We start from the raw sequence: 19,313 nt of genomic DNA on the forward strand, positions 1-19,313 counted from the left end.
GAGCCTCTGTTTCCGCCCCACCCGGAAGGGGTGGCACAGTTTCAGAAGCAGCCAATGGGCGGCTCGGAGGCGGGGCACCCGTGGGAGCGGCGGTAGGAACTGTCGCGAGTCCCAGAGCGCGTCAGGCTCCGCATCCATGGAACGAGCCGAAGCGCTGAGGTGAGCGGTGCTTGCAGTCTCCCCTCGCCGTCGTCCTTCGTCCTTTTTAAGGCGGACGGCGTTCCTGCAAAGGAGGGGGAAATGCCCAGGGCGTGTGGGGATCCTTCCGGCCAGCAGGCCCCGGAGAGGGCTCCTCAGCGCTCCGCTCACCACTGCCACCTCGCGAGCCCGGTGCGGCCGGGTCGGCGGGGGATCGGCCCGCGCCCAGGCTGGCTGAGCCCAGACGCCGCCACACGTCCATGGACGTGAAGTCGGGCCTGAAGTCCCAGTGCACTGAAGGCTTCTCTCCTTTTGGGGCAAAAAAAAATTGAGGTTATTTGGAGGAGGCTTCAAGGGACCTGCTGATTTGCATGGCCGCCGTTTAAAAAATGCAGAACCTTTCTCTCTGCTTAGAATGCGATCACTGGCTGGCAGGCCACACCGAATTCGGGGTCGCGAACCTTCCTTCGGCGGGTTCCCTGCGTTCAGTGTCAGATCCCTGAGCCCAGGTTCGCCGTGTTTCAGTGTTTTGGCCCCCACCCCCCAGAGTCAGTATCAGAAATGGACCCGAGGCCTGTGGCTCCTTCCTGTGTCCTGTTTCACCCAAGTTACCACCCCGTTGACGAGGAATTGTGCGGTTCATGCACATGTGGAATGCGTTCTTGGGGTTTGCCAGGCAGGAGAGGGAGAGGGGCGCCGTCTAGAGTGAGAGGCCGAAGAGACCGGGAGCAGTGAGCACCATGGTGGGGTCTCGTCGAAGGGAGGCCTGGAGAGAAGGGGCCGGTGGAGCAGGCTGGGTTCGGTTGCGACTACACGTTACACTCCATGCAGCAGGCTGTTTTTCAGCAGAAACATTGTTTGACCAGACGGGTGCTTTCTGAAGGAGCGGTGGTGGTAGCCCGGAGGATGGGTTGGAGTCGGGAGGAAGTGGAGACGAACAGGGTTGGAAAACGCCTACAGCAGGTGCAGCCCTAGCCGGGTGGGCTCAGTGGGTGGAGCGTCGGCCTGCGGACCGAAGGGTCCCGGGTTCGATTCCCCTTGTCGGGGCATGCGGGAGGCAACCGATCGATGTGTCTCTCACTTGGATGTTTCTCTCTCTCTTTCCACTCTCAAAAAATCAATGGAAAAATATCCTCCGGTGAGGATTACAAAAATAAATAAAAAAGCAGGTAGAGCCAATACTTTGAGGGCCTTTAAGGCAGCAGCTGGCAGCCTGGACTGGGAGTCGGGATTCAAAGGCAGCTATGGGAACAGTTTTACAACCGGCACCCACCCAGGTTCTCCGATGGCTTTGGTTTTGACATAAGCCCTTTGTATTTCCCATCATTCTCTTGGTTTTGCAAATTGTGTGAGAATTGTTGCTTTCTCTTCTCAAGAAAGAAGATCCCATTCTTGCAAGAAATTATTGACCCATTGATCCATAGATTGAGGGGCACATGTGTCTCCCCCATGTAGATCCCGGCATCATTAGATTTTTAGATTTCTATTGCATTCGTAGCATCTAAGTCAGAGGATTTTTTGACAAACGTTTCAGAATTGTAGAACAACATTTAGTATTTGTGAATGTAATAAATGCTTGTGTTTGTATAATAAATGAACATGTTAGCCCCGTTAGCTATTAGCAGAGATGAATCACTTCCTACCGTTGTAACCGGGATGGAAAGTACGTAAATGCACCCTCGCCTTGTTTCTTGTAACTGGCTCCTTTAGTGCAGAACTTGCCAAGGTCGTCAAGCCTCTCGATCGGAGGTCCGTCCATCAGGTCTGTTCGGGGCAAGTCGTCCTGAGTCTAAGTTCTGCCGTGAAGGAGTTGGTGGAAAACAGCGTGGACGCCGGTGCCACTAATATTGGTAAGTTTGGGAGACTTAAGCCCCAAGAAATAGCCAGCTGATGCTGTTTTGTTCATGTAACATTTGTTACTGTCATAAAACACTCAATTATACTTTTAACTTCAAGTTAGTTAATAAAGTAAATTACTATGTGCTAGGTAGTAATAATAATAGCAGTTGACTTTCATTGTGTTCTTGCTATGTGCTAGGCAGACATTGTGTTAAGAACTATGGATGGGATACCTTATTTAATCTGCAGAATAATCTTATGAGATAGGAATTATTACTATTGTTACTACTATCTTTATTTAACAAAGGAGGAAGTTAAGGCGCAGGGAATTTACTTTTTTTTTTTTTTTAGGTTATAAAGCTAGTAAAATATGACCCCAGGAAGTCTGATTCCAAAGCCCGTTTTCTTTAATGAGTATGTTAAAATTACTCTTTTTAGCCCTAACTGGTTTGGCTCAGTGGATAGAGCGTCGGCCTGTGGACTGAAAGGTCCCAGGTTTGATTCCGGTCAAGGGCATGTACCTTGGTTGCAGGCACATCCCCAGTGGGGGTTGTGCAGGAGGCAGCTGATTGATGTTTCTCATCGAAGTTTCTAACTCTCTATTCCTCTCCCTTCCTCTCTGTAAAAAATCAATAAAATATATTTTTTAAAAATTACTTCTATAAAAAAATTATTCTTTTTAAAGAGAGAAAAGAAAGGAAAAAATAAAAACAGAACTATTTTATTAGTGCTAGTAAATAGCAAAGAAGGACTTTAAAAAATAAAATGACAATAATACATTTAAATAAGTGTAGTTATGACTCAAATTTGCATATGTATGTTATAAATACTGTCAATATAAGGCTTTTACATGGATCAATTCTTTGAAAAATTTTTTATCCTTAGATCTAAGGCTTAAAGACTATGGGGTGGATCTCATTGAAGTTTCAGACAATGGATGTGGGGTAGAAGAAGAAAACTTTGAAGGCTTAAGTAAGTTGAATTTTTCTAACCCTGTTTTAAAATATGTAGGCCAAATATTTCAGAATGTTGAGTAAACGGTAAAACAGCTTGTCAAAGCCAGTTACTTTGGTGGGCATTGTGTATGCTCACTGCTATACCCCTTCAGGTATCCTGAGCCTCACTTTGCACCTCTCTTCCAGCTCTGAAACATCACACTTCTAAGATTCAAGAGTTTGCTGACCTAACTCAGGTTGAAACTTTTGGCTTTCGGGGGGAAGCTCTGAGCTCACTTTGTGCACTGAGGTGATGCAACATTTTTATCTACTAACTTGACTGTTTGTAAAAAATCTTTCTGAAAATTAAAAAGCATAATTGGAATCATTATTATTTACACCTCTTTGTCTTGAGTGTCTCAACTTTTCACTTCTGCATTCTGTTTTATCTTACTATCAATCTAAGTGATAATGCCTCTCAAATGTAAGCAATGAATGAATGAAATGAAGCATATAGTATTGTAAAAAAATTGTTACCCTTAGTCAAGCAGTGACTTCTCAGTTTTTTAAAAAATATATATTTTTTTATTGATTTCAGAGAGGAAAGGAGAGGGAGAGAGAGATAGAAACATCAATGATGAGAGAGAATCATTGATTGGCTGCCTCTTGCATGCGCCCCCACTGGGGATCGAGCCCGCAACCCGGGCATGTACTCTTGACCAGAATTGTTGTCCACAGGCCAATGCTCTATCCACTGAGCCACACCAGATAGGGCTGACTTCTCAATTTTAAAATAACAGAGATAATAAATTATAGATGCTATTGGTTTTAACTTCAATTTTTGAACTATAATATCTTTTATATCCTTTTAAAAATTTTGTTAGAACACTAGAAACCAATCAGAAAGAAATGTTTATTTGTGAATATATAAGTTTTGAGATCTTTTACTCTTTTGCAGTTTAAACAAATTTCAGTTTTTATCAAAACAAAGCATTTACAGCTGGCTGGTGTGGCTTAGTGGTTGGGCATCGATTTATGAACCAGGAGGTCATGGTTTGATTACTGTCAGGGTTCATGCCCGGGTTGCGGGCTCAATCCCCAGTGTGGGGAGTACGCAGCAGGCAGCTGATCAGTAATTCCCTCATCACGGCTTCTATCTCTCCCTCTCCCTTTCTCTCTGAAATCAATAAAAACATATTTTTACCAAAAATCAACAAAAAGAATTTTCAGAACTTTGTCATACCTTAGATTTTATGATGATCCCTCACCCATTTGAACTCTTTTGATTATCTCAGAGGGTTCATCATCTCTTAGTCTTGAGAGAACAAAAGTGAGAAAGTGAGCGTGTGAGGTCCTGATCGCCAGCACCTGATCTGACTGACCTGGCCACCCCTGGCATTCTCTTCCAGTGACGTCACCATTTCTACCTGCCACTCGTCTGCGAAGGTTGGGACTCGACTGGTGTTTGATCACAATGGGAAAATTACCCAGAAAACCCCATTCCCACGGCCCAGAGGGACGACAGTCAGTGTCCAGCAGCTGTTTTACACGCTGCCTGTGCGCCATAAGGAGTTTCAAAGGAATATTAAAAAGGTGCAGTCACTTCAGGACCCCAGAAGCATTGAGACTGTTAGGAACACCACAGCAGAAGATCTGCTAGAACGCTTTACTCTCTACTTGTTCTCTTATTAAGTCTTTTGCCTGTGCTTTTTAAACAGGAATTTGCCAAAATGGTCCATGTCCTCCACGCGTACTGTATCATTTCCTCGGGCGTCCGTGTAAGTTGCACCAACCAGGTGGGACAAGGAAAACGACAGCCTGTGGTGGGCACAAGCGGAAGCTCCAGCATAAGGGACAATATTGGATCTGTATTTGGACAGAAACAGGTATATCTTACTGCTCTAGTGATTAAGGCAGGTTCCTGTTGTCCTTTACGATAGAATGGAGAATAAAATCTGAGAACTGATATTATTGGGTATCTGTCACAAAAATTAATGTTAAATTCTGCGAGTTTTACTTCACTCTGGTAGAGAATAAAATAATACTCTTACTCTCTGTCTGAAAAAATATCAAGTATTATGGGCAATATGTTGATTATGGATAAGCAGGAGCTAAGTATTTCATCTTTCTAGAGAAAAATAAAAATTAATATAATGCAAAAAGCAGCTGTCGAAATTCCTTTTGCTCCTACTGAGGTTAGTTGACTAGGAAAGAAAACACGAGAACCCTCACGTCTTCCTCTCTGCAGTTAGGTCCCTTCTGTCCGTTAGGAAATCACTGAGTCCTGGTTTCTTTTAGTTGCAGAGCCTCATTCCTTTTGTGCAGCTGCCCCCTAGTGACAGCGTCTGTGAAGAGTTCGGGCTCAGCTGCTCAGATGCTCTGCAGAATCAGTTTTGGTGAGTAGATTGCCTCCAAGAAAAGGACAATCAAGTATTTTTTTTCTTTAGTTTTTTCTTTTTAAAGATAGTTATTTTAAGACTTTTAGTTTTTTTTGTCCATTATAAGCCTGTAAGCAGTGTTACTACTGAGAAAGAGATGAATACGAAGGAGTCAGTCACTTAATTCAAACAATATTCTGGGTAACTGATGTGTTTTAGGGGTTTTCTATTGAATTAGTCTTTGTAGCAAAGGTTACGTTTAGTGAACAATTAGAAAAATTAAAATAAACTATTTTGTGTATAATGTTTTACTTTATTGGGATCTGGCAGTGAGCAGTGGAGGCTGTGTTTCCTTTAATTCATGCCTTACCCGAAGTCCAGTCCAGCATCATTACTTTTAATGGAAGAAAAATAGACATTTTTCATAAGCAAGACTGGGCCTGTGGGGCATGTATTGCTTACTCTCCCTCCACTGGCCTTTGGCCTATGCCTGGAATTAAAGACGGGGGATTAATTTATGTTAAGGCATCATTCTTACAGAAATGCAAATATTCCTGAGGTTGATCTCAGGTGGAATAAGCACCTAACCAGCACCTCAGTAGATACAAGTTAGCTAACAGAGCAGATTTTAAAAGGGCAGGGAATGTGGGCAGAGATCCTGGTGACAAATAGTCGAATTTCCTGGCTAGCCTGTGGGGGCAGCACGAAAGTTCTGGAATGTGAGTTTGCAGTGAGGACCCACTCCTTATGTGGGGGCCCAGGATTTAATAGGGAAGGTGAGAGGAGAGCAGAAGCAAATGGTTTTGAACCCGTGCCATTGCCTGTGGTGGATTTGCTCTACCGGAGTGTTAGAGCCTTCTAGAAGGTCCGTGTCCTTCTTATGACTCACTGGAATGGAACACAGATGCACATTAACTGAAATGTTAGTACTTAGTTGCAGGCCACTGGTTGTTATGTTTTTATTTCTTTTCTACTTCAAGAATGTGCCATATTCTACGCGTTTCTAATCCTTTTCACTCTGGCCTCCTGCCCTTGTTCACACTGAACAGTATCTCGGGTTTCATCTCTCACTGTACTCATGGTGTTGGACGGAGTTCAACGGACAGACAATTCTTTTTTATTAATTGGCGGCCATGTGACCCAGCAAAGGTATAAATTTTTTTTGTGCAAGTTTTTTTTAAGTCATACAGATACATTTCTATGTCCATTTGAATGTGTTTTATGAGTATTTAAACTGCACCTGCAATGTTTGGCATTTCTTCAAGAGCATTTTTAGATTGGAAAAAGATTCAGTCTTAGGGATCTATGATGTAGGGGCACAAGGAATCATTTTTGGGTGATGGATGTATTCTGTATCTTGATTGTATTCTTTATATATGTGTAACTTATTGCAGACCAATTACACCTCACGAAAGCTGTTAAAAATGTATCCCTTTTGTAGTGGGTTAGAACAGCATGTTGTTAGAACCCTGGGGAAAGGGAACACTTACTTTTTTCTAATCTTTGTTTTGTTTGTAGGTTTCCAGACTCGTGAACGAGGTCTATCACATGTATAATCGACATCAGTACCCATTTGTTGTTCTTAATGTTTCTGTTGATTCAGGTAAGCTCCACTGACATTTCAGTAAAATTGGTGACTTACTCCTAAAATAATACAATGACCGTATAAAGCTCTGCTATGACTGGAAACAGACTCTTACAGTAACAGTTAATGGCCATGTATTTTTTTCAAATATATTTTTATTTTTATTGATTTCAGAGAAGGAAGGAGAGGGAGAGAGAGTTAGAAACATCAATGATGAGAGAGAATTGGGGGTGGGAATGGAGCCTGCAAACCAGGCATGTGCCCTTGACTAGAATTGAACCCGGGACCCTTCACTCTGCAGGCCGATGCTCTATCCACTGAGCCAAACCGGCTAGGGCCTCTTTTTTTTTTTTTTTTTTAAATAGGCCTTCAGTCTGTAAAATAATTACAGACTCTTATTTGTTACATTTTTAATACAGATTTTCCTGCTTTCTACTTGAAACTGTGTTAATTGTATTATTAGAAAAATGTGCCTTTTTCATGTCAACAAAGGGAGAAGGTTCTCCCTGACTTAGAAATTAATTTATTTAATATTTTTCTTATGATTTTAAAAATTCTGGTTTATTGCTATCCAGTATTTTTTCTAGGTACTTAGACAATACATATGTGCACACCTTAAAAATTTGTAATGACCTCTGTATCTATCCATATACTTTGGGGTGAGAAAAGAATTTTGGGTAATTTTGTGTAGTACTCTTTGTCCTTAGATATAAATATTTTCTTCACTATGTCATTAAAAATTATTCAGAAACATGATTTTAATAGCTACATTTATTATATTCCAGTGTATGGATATATCTTCATTTTAAACTTGTTTATTTCAGTTTTTGGAAATTTAAATACTGTCCTTATAATTAAATCATTATCTATATATTTGATTATTCCCTTTAGATAAATTCCTAGAATTAGAATGACTACACTAGTGGAAATGATTGTGATGTACCAATTTACACATCTACCAACAATATATTAGGTATTATACTTTTTAACCAAATTTGGTAGGTGATAAAGTGATATCTTCCTTTAGTTTGCGGTTTTATTATACACTAGAGGCCCGGTGCATGAAATTCATGCACTCAGGGGAGGAGGTGGGTGGGAGGGGTGCCCTCAGCCAGGCCTGAATCCTCACAGTCCAGTAGCCCTCGGGGGATGTGTCCAAATAAGCCATCAGTCGGACATCCTTAGCGCTGCCGTGGAGGCGGGAGAAGCTTCCACCACGGCCACTGGGCTCGCCAGTCATAAGCCCAGCTTCTGTCTGAGCAGCGTTCCCTGTGTGGGAATGCACTGACCACCAGGGACCAGCTCCTGCATTGAGTGTCTGCCCCCTAGTGGTCAGTGCATGTCATAGCGACTGGTCGTTCTACCATCGGGCTGAAACCAGCTCTCCAACATCCCCTGAGTCATCCCGGATTGCGAGAGGGCACAGGCCAGGCCAAGGGACCCATTGGTGCACAATTGGGGCCAGGAGGGACCTGGGCCAGAGAGGGATGTAGGAGGTTAACCAGCTGGGGAGGAACCAGGGAGGGCTCCAGGGCATGTCCAGCCCGTCTCCGATTGGCCAGACTCCAGCAGCAAGCTAACCTACCGGTTGGAGCGTCTGCCCCCTGGTGGTCAGTGCACATCATAGTGACTGGTTGACCAGTTGACTGTCTGCCCCCTAGTGGTCAGTGTACGTTATAGCGAGCAGTTGAGCGGCCTTAGCATATCATTAGCATAGTACACTTTGATTGGTTGAACAGATGACCAGACACTTAGCATATTAGGCTTTTATTATATAGAATTTTCACCTGCTTATTCTTTTTCTTATGCAATTTACCCATTGAAATCTTTGCATATTTTTTTCTATTTAGAAAATTGTTCATCTTTTCCTTGTTTATTTGAAGGAACTAATTTTATAGTTTATGAATAATAATTTGGACACTAATGTCTTTAATAGTACATTTGGTCAGTACAAGTGAATAAAATAGTAGGTAGGGGAATTTCTGTTGTTATAGGTGAATTTAAACACAGTAAGTGTCTCTTCTTTTTTTTGCCTTAGGATGTGTTGATATCAATGTTACTCCAGATAAAAGGCAAATTTTCCTACAAGACGAGAAGCTTCTGTTGGCAGTTTTAAAGACATCTTTGATAGGAATGTTCGATAGTGATGTCAGCAAACTGAACATCAGTCAGCAGCCGCTGCTGGATATTGAAGGTAAAAAACTGCAAGTGTATCAACAGCTTCTAAAACATAGCTTTTGTGATACTTTCCTTAGTTTCTTTTGACATGAAATAAAATCTCCTCTTCTAGATAGAAAAGATGTGTCTCTCTAGAAAGTAATCTGTTTAAAAAGAACAGGAGCACCCGGGCCAGGTAGCTCAGTTGGTTGGAGTGCTGTCCCCATATGCCAAGGTTGCCAGTTTGATCCCTGGTCAGGGCACATACAGGAGGCAACCAATGAATGTGTGAATGTGTAGAGCAACAAATTGATATTTCTCTCTCCCTTTCTCTCTCTCTAAAAGAAAAAAGAAAGAACACGAGTCATCATTAGTCACAGGGATGTGTTCTTACCAGAACTCAGCTGAATGCTGTGCAAGCCTTTTCATTTTCAGAGCTCTGAGAAAGTTGATCTTGACAGTTTTTGCCCATTTTCTCATTCCTTTGAGGGAGGAGGGAGTTTTTGGAGGCCCTTACAGTTGGGTAGTTTCCAGTTTGGGGCTATAATGAACAAAGCTGTGGTGAACACCCTCACCCATGGCTTTGTCCAGTGTAGGCAAGTGTTTCTGACGGGAGAGGCGAGGCTGGGTCCCAGGCAAGCATGTGTTTAGGTGTAGGGGACTCTCCCAGAGCGCTTTACACAGCAGTGTGTCCGCCTCACTCCCACCGGCCATGTGGACGCATCCCATTCCATCCTTGCCGCGTGAATGCTTGTGTTTTCATTCTACCCATTCTGGTGAGCAGACCTGGGCGTCATGTGAGGTTTTCAGTTGTCTCTCTCTGTGGTTAATGTCGAACAGTGTTCATGCTTTCTCAATTTGTGTCTCCTCTTTTGTGGCACTGTTCCTCTTATTCCTGACACTCCCCTCTGTTCCTCTCTGCCTAGGCCACTCACTGAAACCGCACTGGGCAGAGACGGAAAAGCCTCTGCCAGAGAAGCAGGGGAGTCCCGCTTCGCTAGGGACGCCAGGAGAAGAGAGAAGGGCGGTGACCATTTCCAGGCTGCGGGAGGCCTTTTCTCTTCGTCACTCAGCAGAGAACAGGCCTCAGAACAGGCAGGTTTCTCCGAGACAGAAGAGAAGCGGGCCGTCTTCCAGGCCTTCAGACGCCCTCTGCCCCCAGACACCCTGCTCAGGCGCAGGCTGGTCCGGCCCTCCAGGAGGGGGGATGAGTCCGGAAGAGGACAGAGTGGAGGCGGAAAGGGACTCAGGGCATGGCAGTACCTCCGCAGGCTCAGAGGAGGGGTCCAGCACCCCGGACATGGGCAGTCACTCCAGCAGTGACCGAGCAGCCAGCTCCCCGGAAGACAGGTCTTCACAAGAACAGATGGAGTCGTGCGAGAAGTTGCCTGAAACTGGGCGTCGTTTTTCAGACATGGAATGCCATTTAGACCCAGACGACAGTGGATGTAAATTTAGAATGTGGCCTCAGCCAACTAATCTCTCAAACACCAAGCGTTTAAAAAAAGAAGGAATTCCCTTAAGTTCTGACATCCCTCAGAAATCAGTTAATACACAGAACATGACAGTGTCTCAGGTTGACGTCGCTGTTAAAATTAACAAGAAGATCGTGCCCCTGGACTTTTCCCTGAGTTTTTTAACTACACGCGTGAAGCAGTTACATCACCAAGAGCAGCGCAGAGGCGAGCAGAACTACAGGAGGTTCCGGGCCAAGATTTGTCCTGGAGAAAATCAAGCAGCAGAAGAGGAACTAAGGAAGGAGATAAGGTAAAGGTTTTCCCTGAGAGCACCTTTGCCCATTGGTGTGTGCGTGAGGCAAAGGCCGATCCTTCCAGAGTCAGCTTTCGCTCCTCTGGGTGTTGCGTGCTCTGCTGTGAGGGCATCTCTTCTGGGTCAGGCCTGGGTGTGGCTCTGCCTTGGCACCAGCACCTGGGCCTCTGGCTCCTGCTGTCTATCACGGTGGCCCTCCCTGGGGTTTTCCGTGCACCACAGACTTGTATCTCAGATCCTCAGACTTGCCCCACTTTCCTCTCTTTCTCCCTCTGTCTAGAACAGTGGTTCTCAACCTCTGGGTCGCGACCCCTTTGGGCATTGAATGACCTTTTCACAGGGGTCGCCTAAGACCATCGGAAAACACATACATAATTACATATTGTTTTTGTGATTGATCACTATGCTTTAATTATGTTCAATTTGTAACTGAAAATACATCCTGCATATCAGATATTTACATGACCATTCATAACAGTAGCAAAATTACAGTTATAAAGTAGCAACGAAAATAATTTTATGGTTGGGGGTCACCACAACATGAGGAACTGTATTAAAGGGTCATGGCATTAAGAAGGTTGAGAACCACTGCTCTAGAAGATTCTAAATTTGGAGCCAGTTTGATTCCACAAAGCGGCCGTTATCCGTACCAGTGCATCCCTGGCAAGGCTTCCTCCATTCACCAGCTTTTCACTGCCTCGCACATCCAGCAGATACATTTGCTATAAAGAACTCTTTCTGCTGCCCAAAACCATGCAAGAATTTTCCCCTTGGATTTCCTTAGCGTTTCCTGTCTGTCTGTCCAAGTCAGTGGATCCCTTGATCCTGATTTCATTCCTCTTCCTCAAGGGTTTCAGCCCACAGCGACTTTTTTCCGCTGTAAGGAATTCATCCACTTTTGGTGGATATTGCTCTTTTCCATTTTCCATTTCAGTGTGTATTAGGAAAAAGTAGAACACTTTGTCAGACCTGTGGTTTTAAGAAGATCATTCCTGATAAGGCTACGGAAAAGGAGTCAATTTAAAGAAAAATATTAATAATACAGATATTAGAAAATACTGCCCCCTTTTTCAGTCAGTAATCATGTACAACATCGTGACTTGTTAAAATGTTGAATTCTGAAATTCTTAACTTTTTCTTTTTTTAAAAAATATATTTTATTGATTTTTTTACAGAGAGGAAGGGAGAGAGATAGAGAGTTAGAAACATCGATGAGAGAGAAACATCGATCAGCTGCCTCCTGCACACTCCCCACTGGGTATGTGCCCGCAACCAAGGTACATGCCCTTGGCCGGAATCGAACCCGGGACCCTCAAGACTGCAGGCCGATGCTTCATCCACTGAGCCAAACTGGCTAGGGCTTAACTTTTGTCTTTCTAAACTTTGCCTTGCGGTTGACTGAACACAGTGCAGCTGTGTAATGACACTGAACTTTTGTAGCACTTTTAGTGTGGACCACATAGGCTTTGCCTGATTTAGAGTATAAGTTCTTTCTGTTTTTCATATATTTTTCTTTATTTCAGAGAGGAAGGGAGAGGGAGAGAGGATCATTGATTGGTTGCCTCCTGCACCCCCCACCCTCACTGGGGATCGAGCCCGCAACCCAGTCATGTGCCCTGACCCAAAATTGAACTGTGACCTGTGGCTCATAGGTCGACGTTCAACCACTGAGCCACAGCTGGGCTAGAGTATAAATTCTTCAAGACTTTTATGTTATGTAATTTCTTCGCTATTCATAGTGCCTAGCTTACATTGAGAAAGGTCTTCAGGAAATATTTCCTTTCAGCAGTGTGTAATTAATTGGGGTGTGCGTAATTAAGTGGGGTGAACTTCTTTGCATGTCATCTGGTGAAACTGTGAACTCGGATGCAGTGAAGAGAACCAGGTTCTTTCAGGTGCACGTACACTCACACAGTCACAGCAGGTGTGTGCTGGATAGGGACGCACACGTCAGGTGCCCGAGTGAAAGCTGCTTGTCCTTTACCTTTGCATTCTGTCAGCCCTCGAAAAGTGAAGTTAACTGCGATTTTTAAAAACAGAGATTTTAAGTAATTCAACAAGCACTTACTGATCACCTGTTATTGTGGTTCTTGATTTTTTTTCATCAAAAAAATAGTCTTTGAAAATGTCTCACAATTAATGTTTTCTCCATGCAGTAAAACGATGTTTGCAGAGATGGAAGTCATCGGTCAGTTTAACTTGGGGTTTATCATCACCAAACTGGACGCGGACCTCTTCATCGTGGACCAGCACGCCACGGATGAGAAGTACAACTTCGAGATGCTCCAGCAGCACACCGCGCTGCAGGGCCAGAGGCTGATCAGGCAGGTTCACGTCAGGTTCTGGATTTTCAGGGTCATTTCCCCTCCCGCATGTCAGATCTAATAGCTTACATGTGTGCCTATGTATGTACACATAGATTTGCCATGAGCATCCCTACAGAAAATTTTTATACTTTTTACATAATAATAGTCATACCTGCCATTTACTGAGTGCTTATGATATGCCAGGCATTATTGAAGGCATGTATTAATTTACTTAATTCTCACAAACTATGAGGTAGTCACTGTTACAATCACCATTTCACATAGAGGTTCAGTAACGTGCTCAAGGTCACACAGCTGTGTTCTTACAAGTACCCAACATTTTCGCCATTGAAAAACATCCGTCACTGGTTGGCCAGAAAACCCTTCTGATGAAAGGCAACTTTTAGTACTTAGTACATCTGTTTATAGCACATGGAATGTGCGTGTTCAGGGCAGCATTGCCTGCATGTCAGTCCTCAGCTACCATAGACAGTTCCAATGGCTAGATAGTCACCGCAGATTCTGTATTTCCCTGTCCTTTGCCAGATTGAATGTTGGCAACTGACCATGTGGTGGTGTGATGGTATACCATGTAAACCAGAAGTATTTTCCTTTCTTTTTAAATGTTTATTGATTTCAGAGAGAAGAAAGGAGAGGGAGAGAGGGATAGAACATCAATGATGAGAATTATTAATCAGCTGCCTCCTGCAGGCCCTTCACTGGGGATCGAGCCTGCAACCCGGGCATGTGTCCTGCCCGGGAATCAAACCGTGACCTCTTGGTACATGAGTCAGTGCTCACCCACTGAGCCACACTGGCTGGGCCAGAAGTCTTTTCTTAAGCAAAATTATAAGAAGAGGGCATGGATTTTCACTTGAGAAATTAAAAATACAAAAAAAAACTCAGATCCCAGCAGAAGCAGATCCCGGCATGAAGAAATGTACAATAAGGAGTCACTGAGCGGGGAAAGCACAGGTTTCCTTACAACATGAGGAGTGCTCTCTTTCCTGGGGGATGCACTAATTGTGTTGTTTTCAGAAGAAGTGAATGGCAATGGAAGGACCTTTAATAAGCTACTTCATAAAATTTTCTTAGAGAATCCTTCCCTGACCCCCTTTCTTTCCAGGTCAAGTCTTGCTTACTTTCTGCTCCTTGGGCACCGTGTGTCTCTTCTTCCTAATTCCCGGTGTAGCTGTAGCTGTAATTTGATTGTTTGATCAATGCCTTTCTTCCCCACTAAACTGTTACTCCACGAGGGCAGAGACTGGGTCTGTGCTTTCTTACGGGGTCTGCTCACTCTAGTCCCCCGGAGAGGATTCAGAAGAAGACAGGTGGGATGGCAGATTCATGAAAAGCACCTTACTTGCCCTGACCGGTTTGGCTCAGTGGATAAGAGTGTCAGCCTGCGGACTCAAGGGTCCTGGGTTCGATTCCGGTCAAGGGCATGTACCTTGGTTGCGGGCACGTCCCAGTGGGGAGTGTGTAGGAGGCAGCTGATCGAAGTTTCTCTTTCATCGATGTTCCTAACTCTCTATCCCTCTCCCTTCCTCTCTGTAAAAAAATCAATAAAATATATTTTTTTTAAAAAAGCAACTTACTTTTATACTTTAACTCCTGAAGCGAACTTAAAAAAAAAAATTAAAAGGAAATTCTGAGAAAGTTTTGTGACAGGAAAGGCACATAGCTCAATGAAGTGTTACTATTCCTGTTGCTTTTTGAAAGAGCTCACAGTATTGTTTTAATTTCATTTCTGCGTTATACCTGCATGTTTGACTTGAAGATATGTCTTGACTCTCTCCTTTGTCTTTCAGACCCCAGACTCTGAACTTAACTGCTGTCAATGAAGCCATCCTGATAGAAAACCTGGAAATCTTCAGGAAGAATGGCTTTGATTTTGTTATCGATGAAAGTGGTGAGTTATTACTTAAGCCTGTAGAACTGTGCCCTTTTAGAGCTGGGACTCATCTTTGAGGTCACAAGAAGTGAAGATGGTTGCCCTCACTGTCAGATACCTAGTACAGGTAGCACTCAAACAAAACACATTTTTCAACTAATGATATTTTTTCTTCAAATTTTATTCTTTTAGCTCCTATCACTGAAAGGGCTAAATTGATTTCCTTGCCAACTAGTAAAAACTGGACCTTCGGACCCCAGGACATCGATGAGCTGATCTTCATGCTGAGTGACAGCCCTGGGGTTATGTGCCGGCCTTCCCGCGTCAGGCAGATGTTCGCCTCCAGGGCCTGTCGCAAGTCTGTAAGTAAAGGAAGCTCCCCTGCCAGGACCCCAGGGTCTGCTCTCTCTAGTCCCCAGAAGTCCTCAGCTCAGCAGATGAGCAGTCAGTGTTGTGCGTGTGGCTGTGACGGCCACAGGTCATTGTACAGATAGAGCCTCATCGCTCTGTCAACCTGACATGCCATCTCCACATGTCTGCGTTCTCTTTGACTCTACCCCATAATTGCTGCTTTTTCTCTACTTCCATTAAGCGTATTCTCTCTCAGAGGTTCGTTGATCCCAGTGCAGTTAGCTGTCCATGCATGTTGTTTGTCTACGGACCATGTGGATATTAACAACGTTGGTAGATAGAGAGCTGCTGCTGCCCTGCCTGCACAACACTGCGCAGGTCGCACCGAGTCCTTCATAGGGTGCCGTGAAGTCAGCACGCATTTCACAGGGCGCCGTGAAGCATTGCACATTAACTCACTGTGCAGGCGCTGGAGAGGGGAGCAGTGGTTGACAGCCTGGTGTCCAGGTAATGTAAGTGAATCTCTATCTCCTGGCCCATTGGGAAGGCCAGGACGCCATTCCTTCAACATGTACCCCGGGAGCCCCTGCTGTGTGGCCCACCCTGTGCCAGGTGCTGGGGCCACAGAGCCACAGTGCAGATGAGGCCCTCGTCCTTGTGGAGCTCATAGCTTAGTGGGGAGAAATAGACATGGCAAAGCCAGCTTCACATACCAGTAAGTTCAGTAAGGAAACTACAACAGTGTTGGGATAGGGAGTGCCCACAGAAAATTGAGGTGAACAGTAGAGGTGGGGAGCAGGGAAAGGCTGTCGGAGGAGATGACATCTGAGCTGACCTTAGAAGATGAGAGGGAGCCCATTGGGTCAGAACCTTCCAAACAGAAGAAATGGCAAGTGTGAAGGCTCCGGGGGTTTGAGCAAAGCTGGGGACTGATCCGAGTGACCGAGCAGGGGACTAGGACAAGAGAAGCCCAGCAGCCATGGACCCACAGCGGGTCTTGCTGGTCCTGGTCAGACCTGAGAGTTGGTGCTGCGTGTGTTGGGAGCCCCTGGAGGGTTGTCCTGGCTGAGAACAGACGAGGGCAGTGATGCGAACCTTTTGAACTCTGCGTGTCAGCATTTTGAAAAACCCTAACTTAACTCTGGTGCCGTGTCACATATAGAAATTTTTTGATATTTGCAACCATAGTAAAACAAAGACATATGTTTGATATTTATTTTATATATTGAAATGCCATTTAACAAAGAAAAATCAACCAAAAAAATGAGTTCGCGTGTCACCTCTGACACGCGTGTCATAGGTTCGCCATCACTGGCCTAGGGGGTGCCAGAAATAAGGGTGGTGGGGAAAGCAGCAGCTTTTTACATTTGGGGCGTGAGTGGGATTAAGAGTTCAGTTTAGATGTGTTATATTTGGGATTCCTCTATCAGTGGTTCTCAGCCTTCTGGCCCTTTAAGTACAGTTCCTCATGTTGTGACCCAACCATAAAATTATTTTCGTTGCCACTTCATAACTGTCATGTTGCTACTGTTATGAATCGTCATGTAAATATCTGATATGCAGGATGGTCTTAGGCGACCCCTGTGAAAGGGTCGTTCGACCGCCAAAGGGGTCGCGACCCACAGGTTGAGAACCGCTGCTCTAGATGGTAAGTGGAGGGTCTAGAACAGTCCTATTAATGAGTCCTGCGCTCAGGGGAACTGTCAGTGCTGGAGATAAAACGTTAGGTGTGCTTCACAGCCATGTTGGATGAAATCACTCAAGAGAGGAGTTTAACTAGAGCAGGGACTAGGGCCTGAGATCTGACTTTCAGCCACAGATTCCTTTGATGAAGGCCTACTATCAACCCAGCGCTGGAGTCTGTGAGAGAGTTGGGACTGGCCTGTGCTGAGAGCCAGACATTTAAAATTATGTCTTCCTGTGACTCAGAGATCAGAGCCAATGGCTGCTCCTTCACGCCCGCCTGGCAGGTCCATTCAGCTGCAGCCCTTGTCCTCCAGGCAGCACCCGAACCTGCCGACTGTCCTGGGCTTTCCTCTGCCGCCCGAGGGCGCAGGCTCTGGCCATCCTGCCCTTCCAGCCCCGTGTGCTGCTCTTGTCTGCAGACCAGTCACTCTGGTCCCCTTCCCGCCTCAAGCCCTGAGTGCTGACCCGTCCCTCTGCCTGGATTCCCTGCCTCACATCCCTGCGTCACATCCCTGGCTCCCTCTGCCCCTGGGCCCTGAGCATCGACTGAAGTGGCCTCTTCCCGGCACTCGGGCACAGCGCCCCTGAGTGACAGCTGTCTTGTTCCTGTTAACTTGTCTGTTGTCTGTGTCCCTTCAACGTGTCAGAGTGCTGCCCCATATCCTGCCTCTGGGACTGTGCCAGTTTCAGGCCTGTCACCTCTCGCCACCTCTCCTTGTTTCAGGGCCTCCGTTTCTTGCTTGCCGTGGCATCGTCCATCTCCCTGTATCTGTCAGATAGTGATAGGGGCTATGGAGCAAAGGCAAGGCGAGGGCTACAGAGGGGTAGATGAGGAGAGCTGGTTCCCTGAGAGGAGGCAGGGGCATTAGGGCAGAAGCCTGAAGGGAGCGGGGAAGTGAGGCATGCCCACATTGGAGGAGAGCCTCCCGGTAGAGGGCACAGCCAGTACCAAGGTCCTGAGGCAGGCACTGCCAGTGTGGCTGCAGTGGGGGAGGGAAGGTTGTATGCTTGCAAGTGCAGGCATGAAGGCCAGATCAGGTGATGCACTTGCGCTGTTATTCGGGTGAAGAGCCAGGAGCTCTGACACCTTTCAAAGGGGTCACTGGCAGCTGAGTGGAGGATGGTGGGTGTGGTTAGGGGGAGCAGGGAGCTGTTAGGAGGTCAATGCAGTTGCCAAGATGACAGGTGAGGGTGGCCGGCACAGAGGTTGTGCTGGCACCGTTGAGACTGGTTGGCTTCTGGGCAGGTGACGGCATCTTGAGGAAAGGGAAGGAGCCAGGGAGCGGGGGGTGTCACAGAAAGGTGGACGCTGAGGTATTAGAAGGCAGTGTTGCCTGGGGGAAGATTTTTCAGGGAACGTTGGTTTTGAGTTGTAATCTTGTCCAGCTTTGTTTTAGAGAAAAATTTGGCTGGAGAGTTGTTATTCTAACCCAGACCGAGTAAAACTTGAAACCGCTGTGTCTCGTATTCAGGTGATGATCGGAACTGCTCTCAACACAAGTGAGATGAAGAAACTCATCGCCCATATGGGTGAGATGGACCATCCCTGGAACTGTCCCCACGGCAGGCCGACCATGAGACACATCGCCAATCTGGATGTCATTTCTCAAACTTGACCTTGTTTTATAGACTGGACTTTTCTGTTTTGCAAGGCAGGGCTTAACGATTTTGTTTCAAAATTAGCCTACTTAAGAAAGACAAACACATAGCAGCGCCATTTAGAAATGATGTTGAGAGCCTTTTGCACCATGTGGAGTATTGCTGCAGTGTTTTTTGTTCTGAATTTGTGTGTGTGTGTGTGTGTGTGTGTGTGTGTGTACAGGCAAGAGCACGTTTTTTCTAAAATGGGAAGAGCACTTTGGAAGCCATCCAGGCCTCTGCTCTGGCCCAGCATATTTTAGGCTGCAACGCTAAGCCTAATGATGATTAAGTTGGCAATGGTTTAATTTCATAAATTTAAAATTATGATCCTCTTGGCTCACTAGTTCTCAACCCTGATGTACATACTTTTTTTTTTTAAAGGAATAATCTGGAAAACCTAGTGGGGGTTCTCTGCCCGGCTGGGAAGAAAGGACCCAGTGGAGCTGGGGTTATGATTTTTAAATGTTCCCCGGTGCGGCCAGGGTCGCAAGGCACTGTTGTAGGCAAGGGGAAATAAAAGGTTTGGATTTGGCCGTAATTTAATGTTGTGATGTGGTTTCCTTGGGGTGGGAGCTGCCAGATATTCCAGTTACTGGCTCTGAGTGGTACTGGAGGTGGAAGAATCCCTGTGTT

At 45.3% G+C, this 19,313-nt stretch overlaps 1 protein-coding gene across 6 annotated transcripts; it reads left to right on the top strand.

Annotated features, from left to right (window-relative positions):
• Window positions 1-2: 2 nt before the first annotated feature.
• Window positions 3-19,218, top strand: PMS2 (PMS1 homolog 2, mismatch repair system component). 6 transcript variants are annotated; one of them, XR_004968203.1, is made up of 15 exons: window positions 3-159; window positions 1,849-1,988; window positions 2,863-2,949; window positions 3,120-3,222; window positions 4,322-4,505; window positions 4,631-4,798; window positions 5,211-5,308; window positions 6,340-6,439; window positions 6,809-6,893; window positions 8,914-9,069; window positions 9,959-10,799; window positions 12,959-13,126; window positions 14,920-15,020; window positions 15,238-15,364; window positions 18,512-18,651. XR_004968203.1 is itself a non-coding variant. In XM_036313014.1 (15 exons), the coding sequence occupies exons 1-15, from the start codon at window positions 137-139 to the stop codon at window positions 18,653-18,655; spliced, it is 2,568 nt and encodes an 855-aa protein (XP_036168907.1). In that variant the 5' UTR covers window positions 3-136; the 3' UTR covers window positions 18,656-19,218. The 6 variants fall into 6 exon arrangements, 5 of the variants coding, with proteins under 5 accessions (XP_036168907.1, XP_036168909.1, XP_036168910.1 ...); XM_036313014.1 differs by having other exon boundaries at window positions 15,195-15,364; window positions 18,512-19,218; XM_036313017.1 differs by lacking the exon at window positions 3,120-3,222 and having other exon boundaries at window positions 28-159; window positions 1,854-1,988; window positions 15,195-15,364; window positions 18,512-19,218.
• The last annotated feature ends 95 nt before the right edge of the window (window positions 19,219-19,313 follow it).

The sequence above is a fragment of the Myotis myotis genome, unplaced genomic scaffold, assembly GCF_014108235.1.
Source record: "Myotis myotis isolate mMyoMyo1 unplaced genomic scaffold, mMyoMyo1.p scaffold_m19_p_6, whole genome shotgun sequence".
Classification (NCBI taxonomy): Eukaryota; Metazoa; Chordata; class Mammalia; order Chiroptera; family Vespertilionidae; genus Myotis; species Myotis myotis.

Excerpts from the sequence above, each read along its gene's own strand:
- PMS2 (XM_036313014.1), top strand. The coding sequence starts at position 137 with ATGGAACGAGCCGAAGCGCTGAG. Across the intron at positions 5,309-6,339 it reads GCTCTGCAGAATCAGTTTTG|TATCTCGGGTTTCATCTCTC; the intron begins GTGAGTAGATTG and ends CACACTGAACAG. Across the intron at positions 13,127-14,919 it reads CAGGGCCAGAGGCTGATCAG|ACCCCAGACTCTGAACTTAA; the intron begins GCAGGTTCACGT and ends TTTGTCTTTCAG.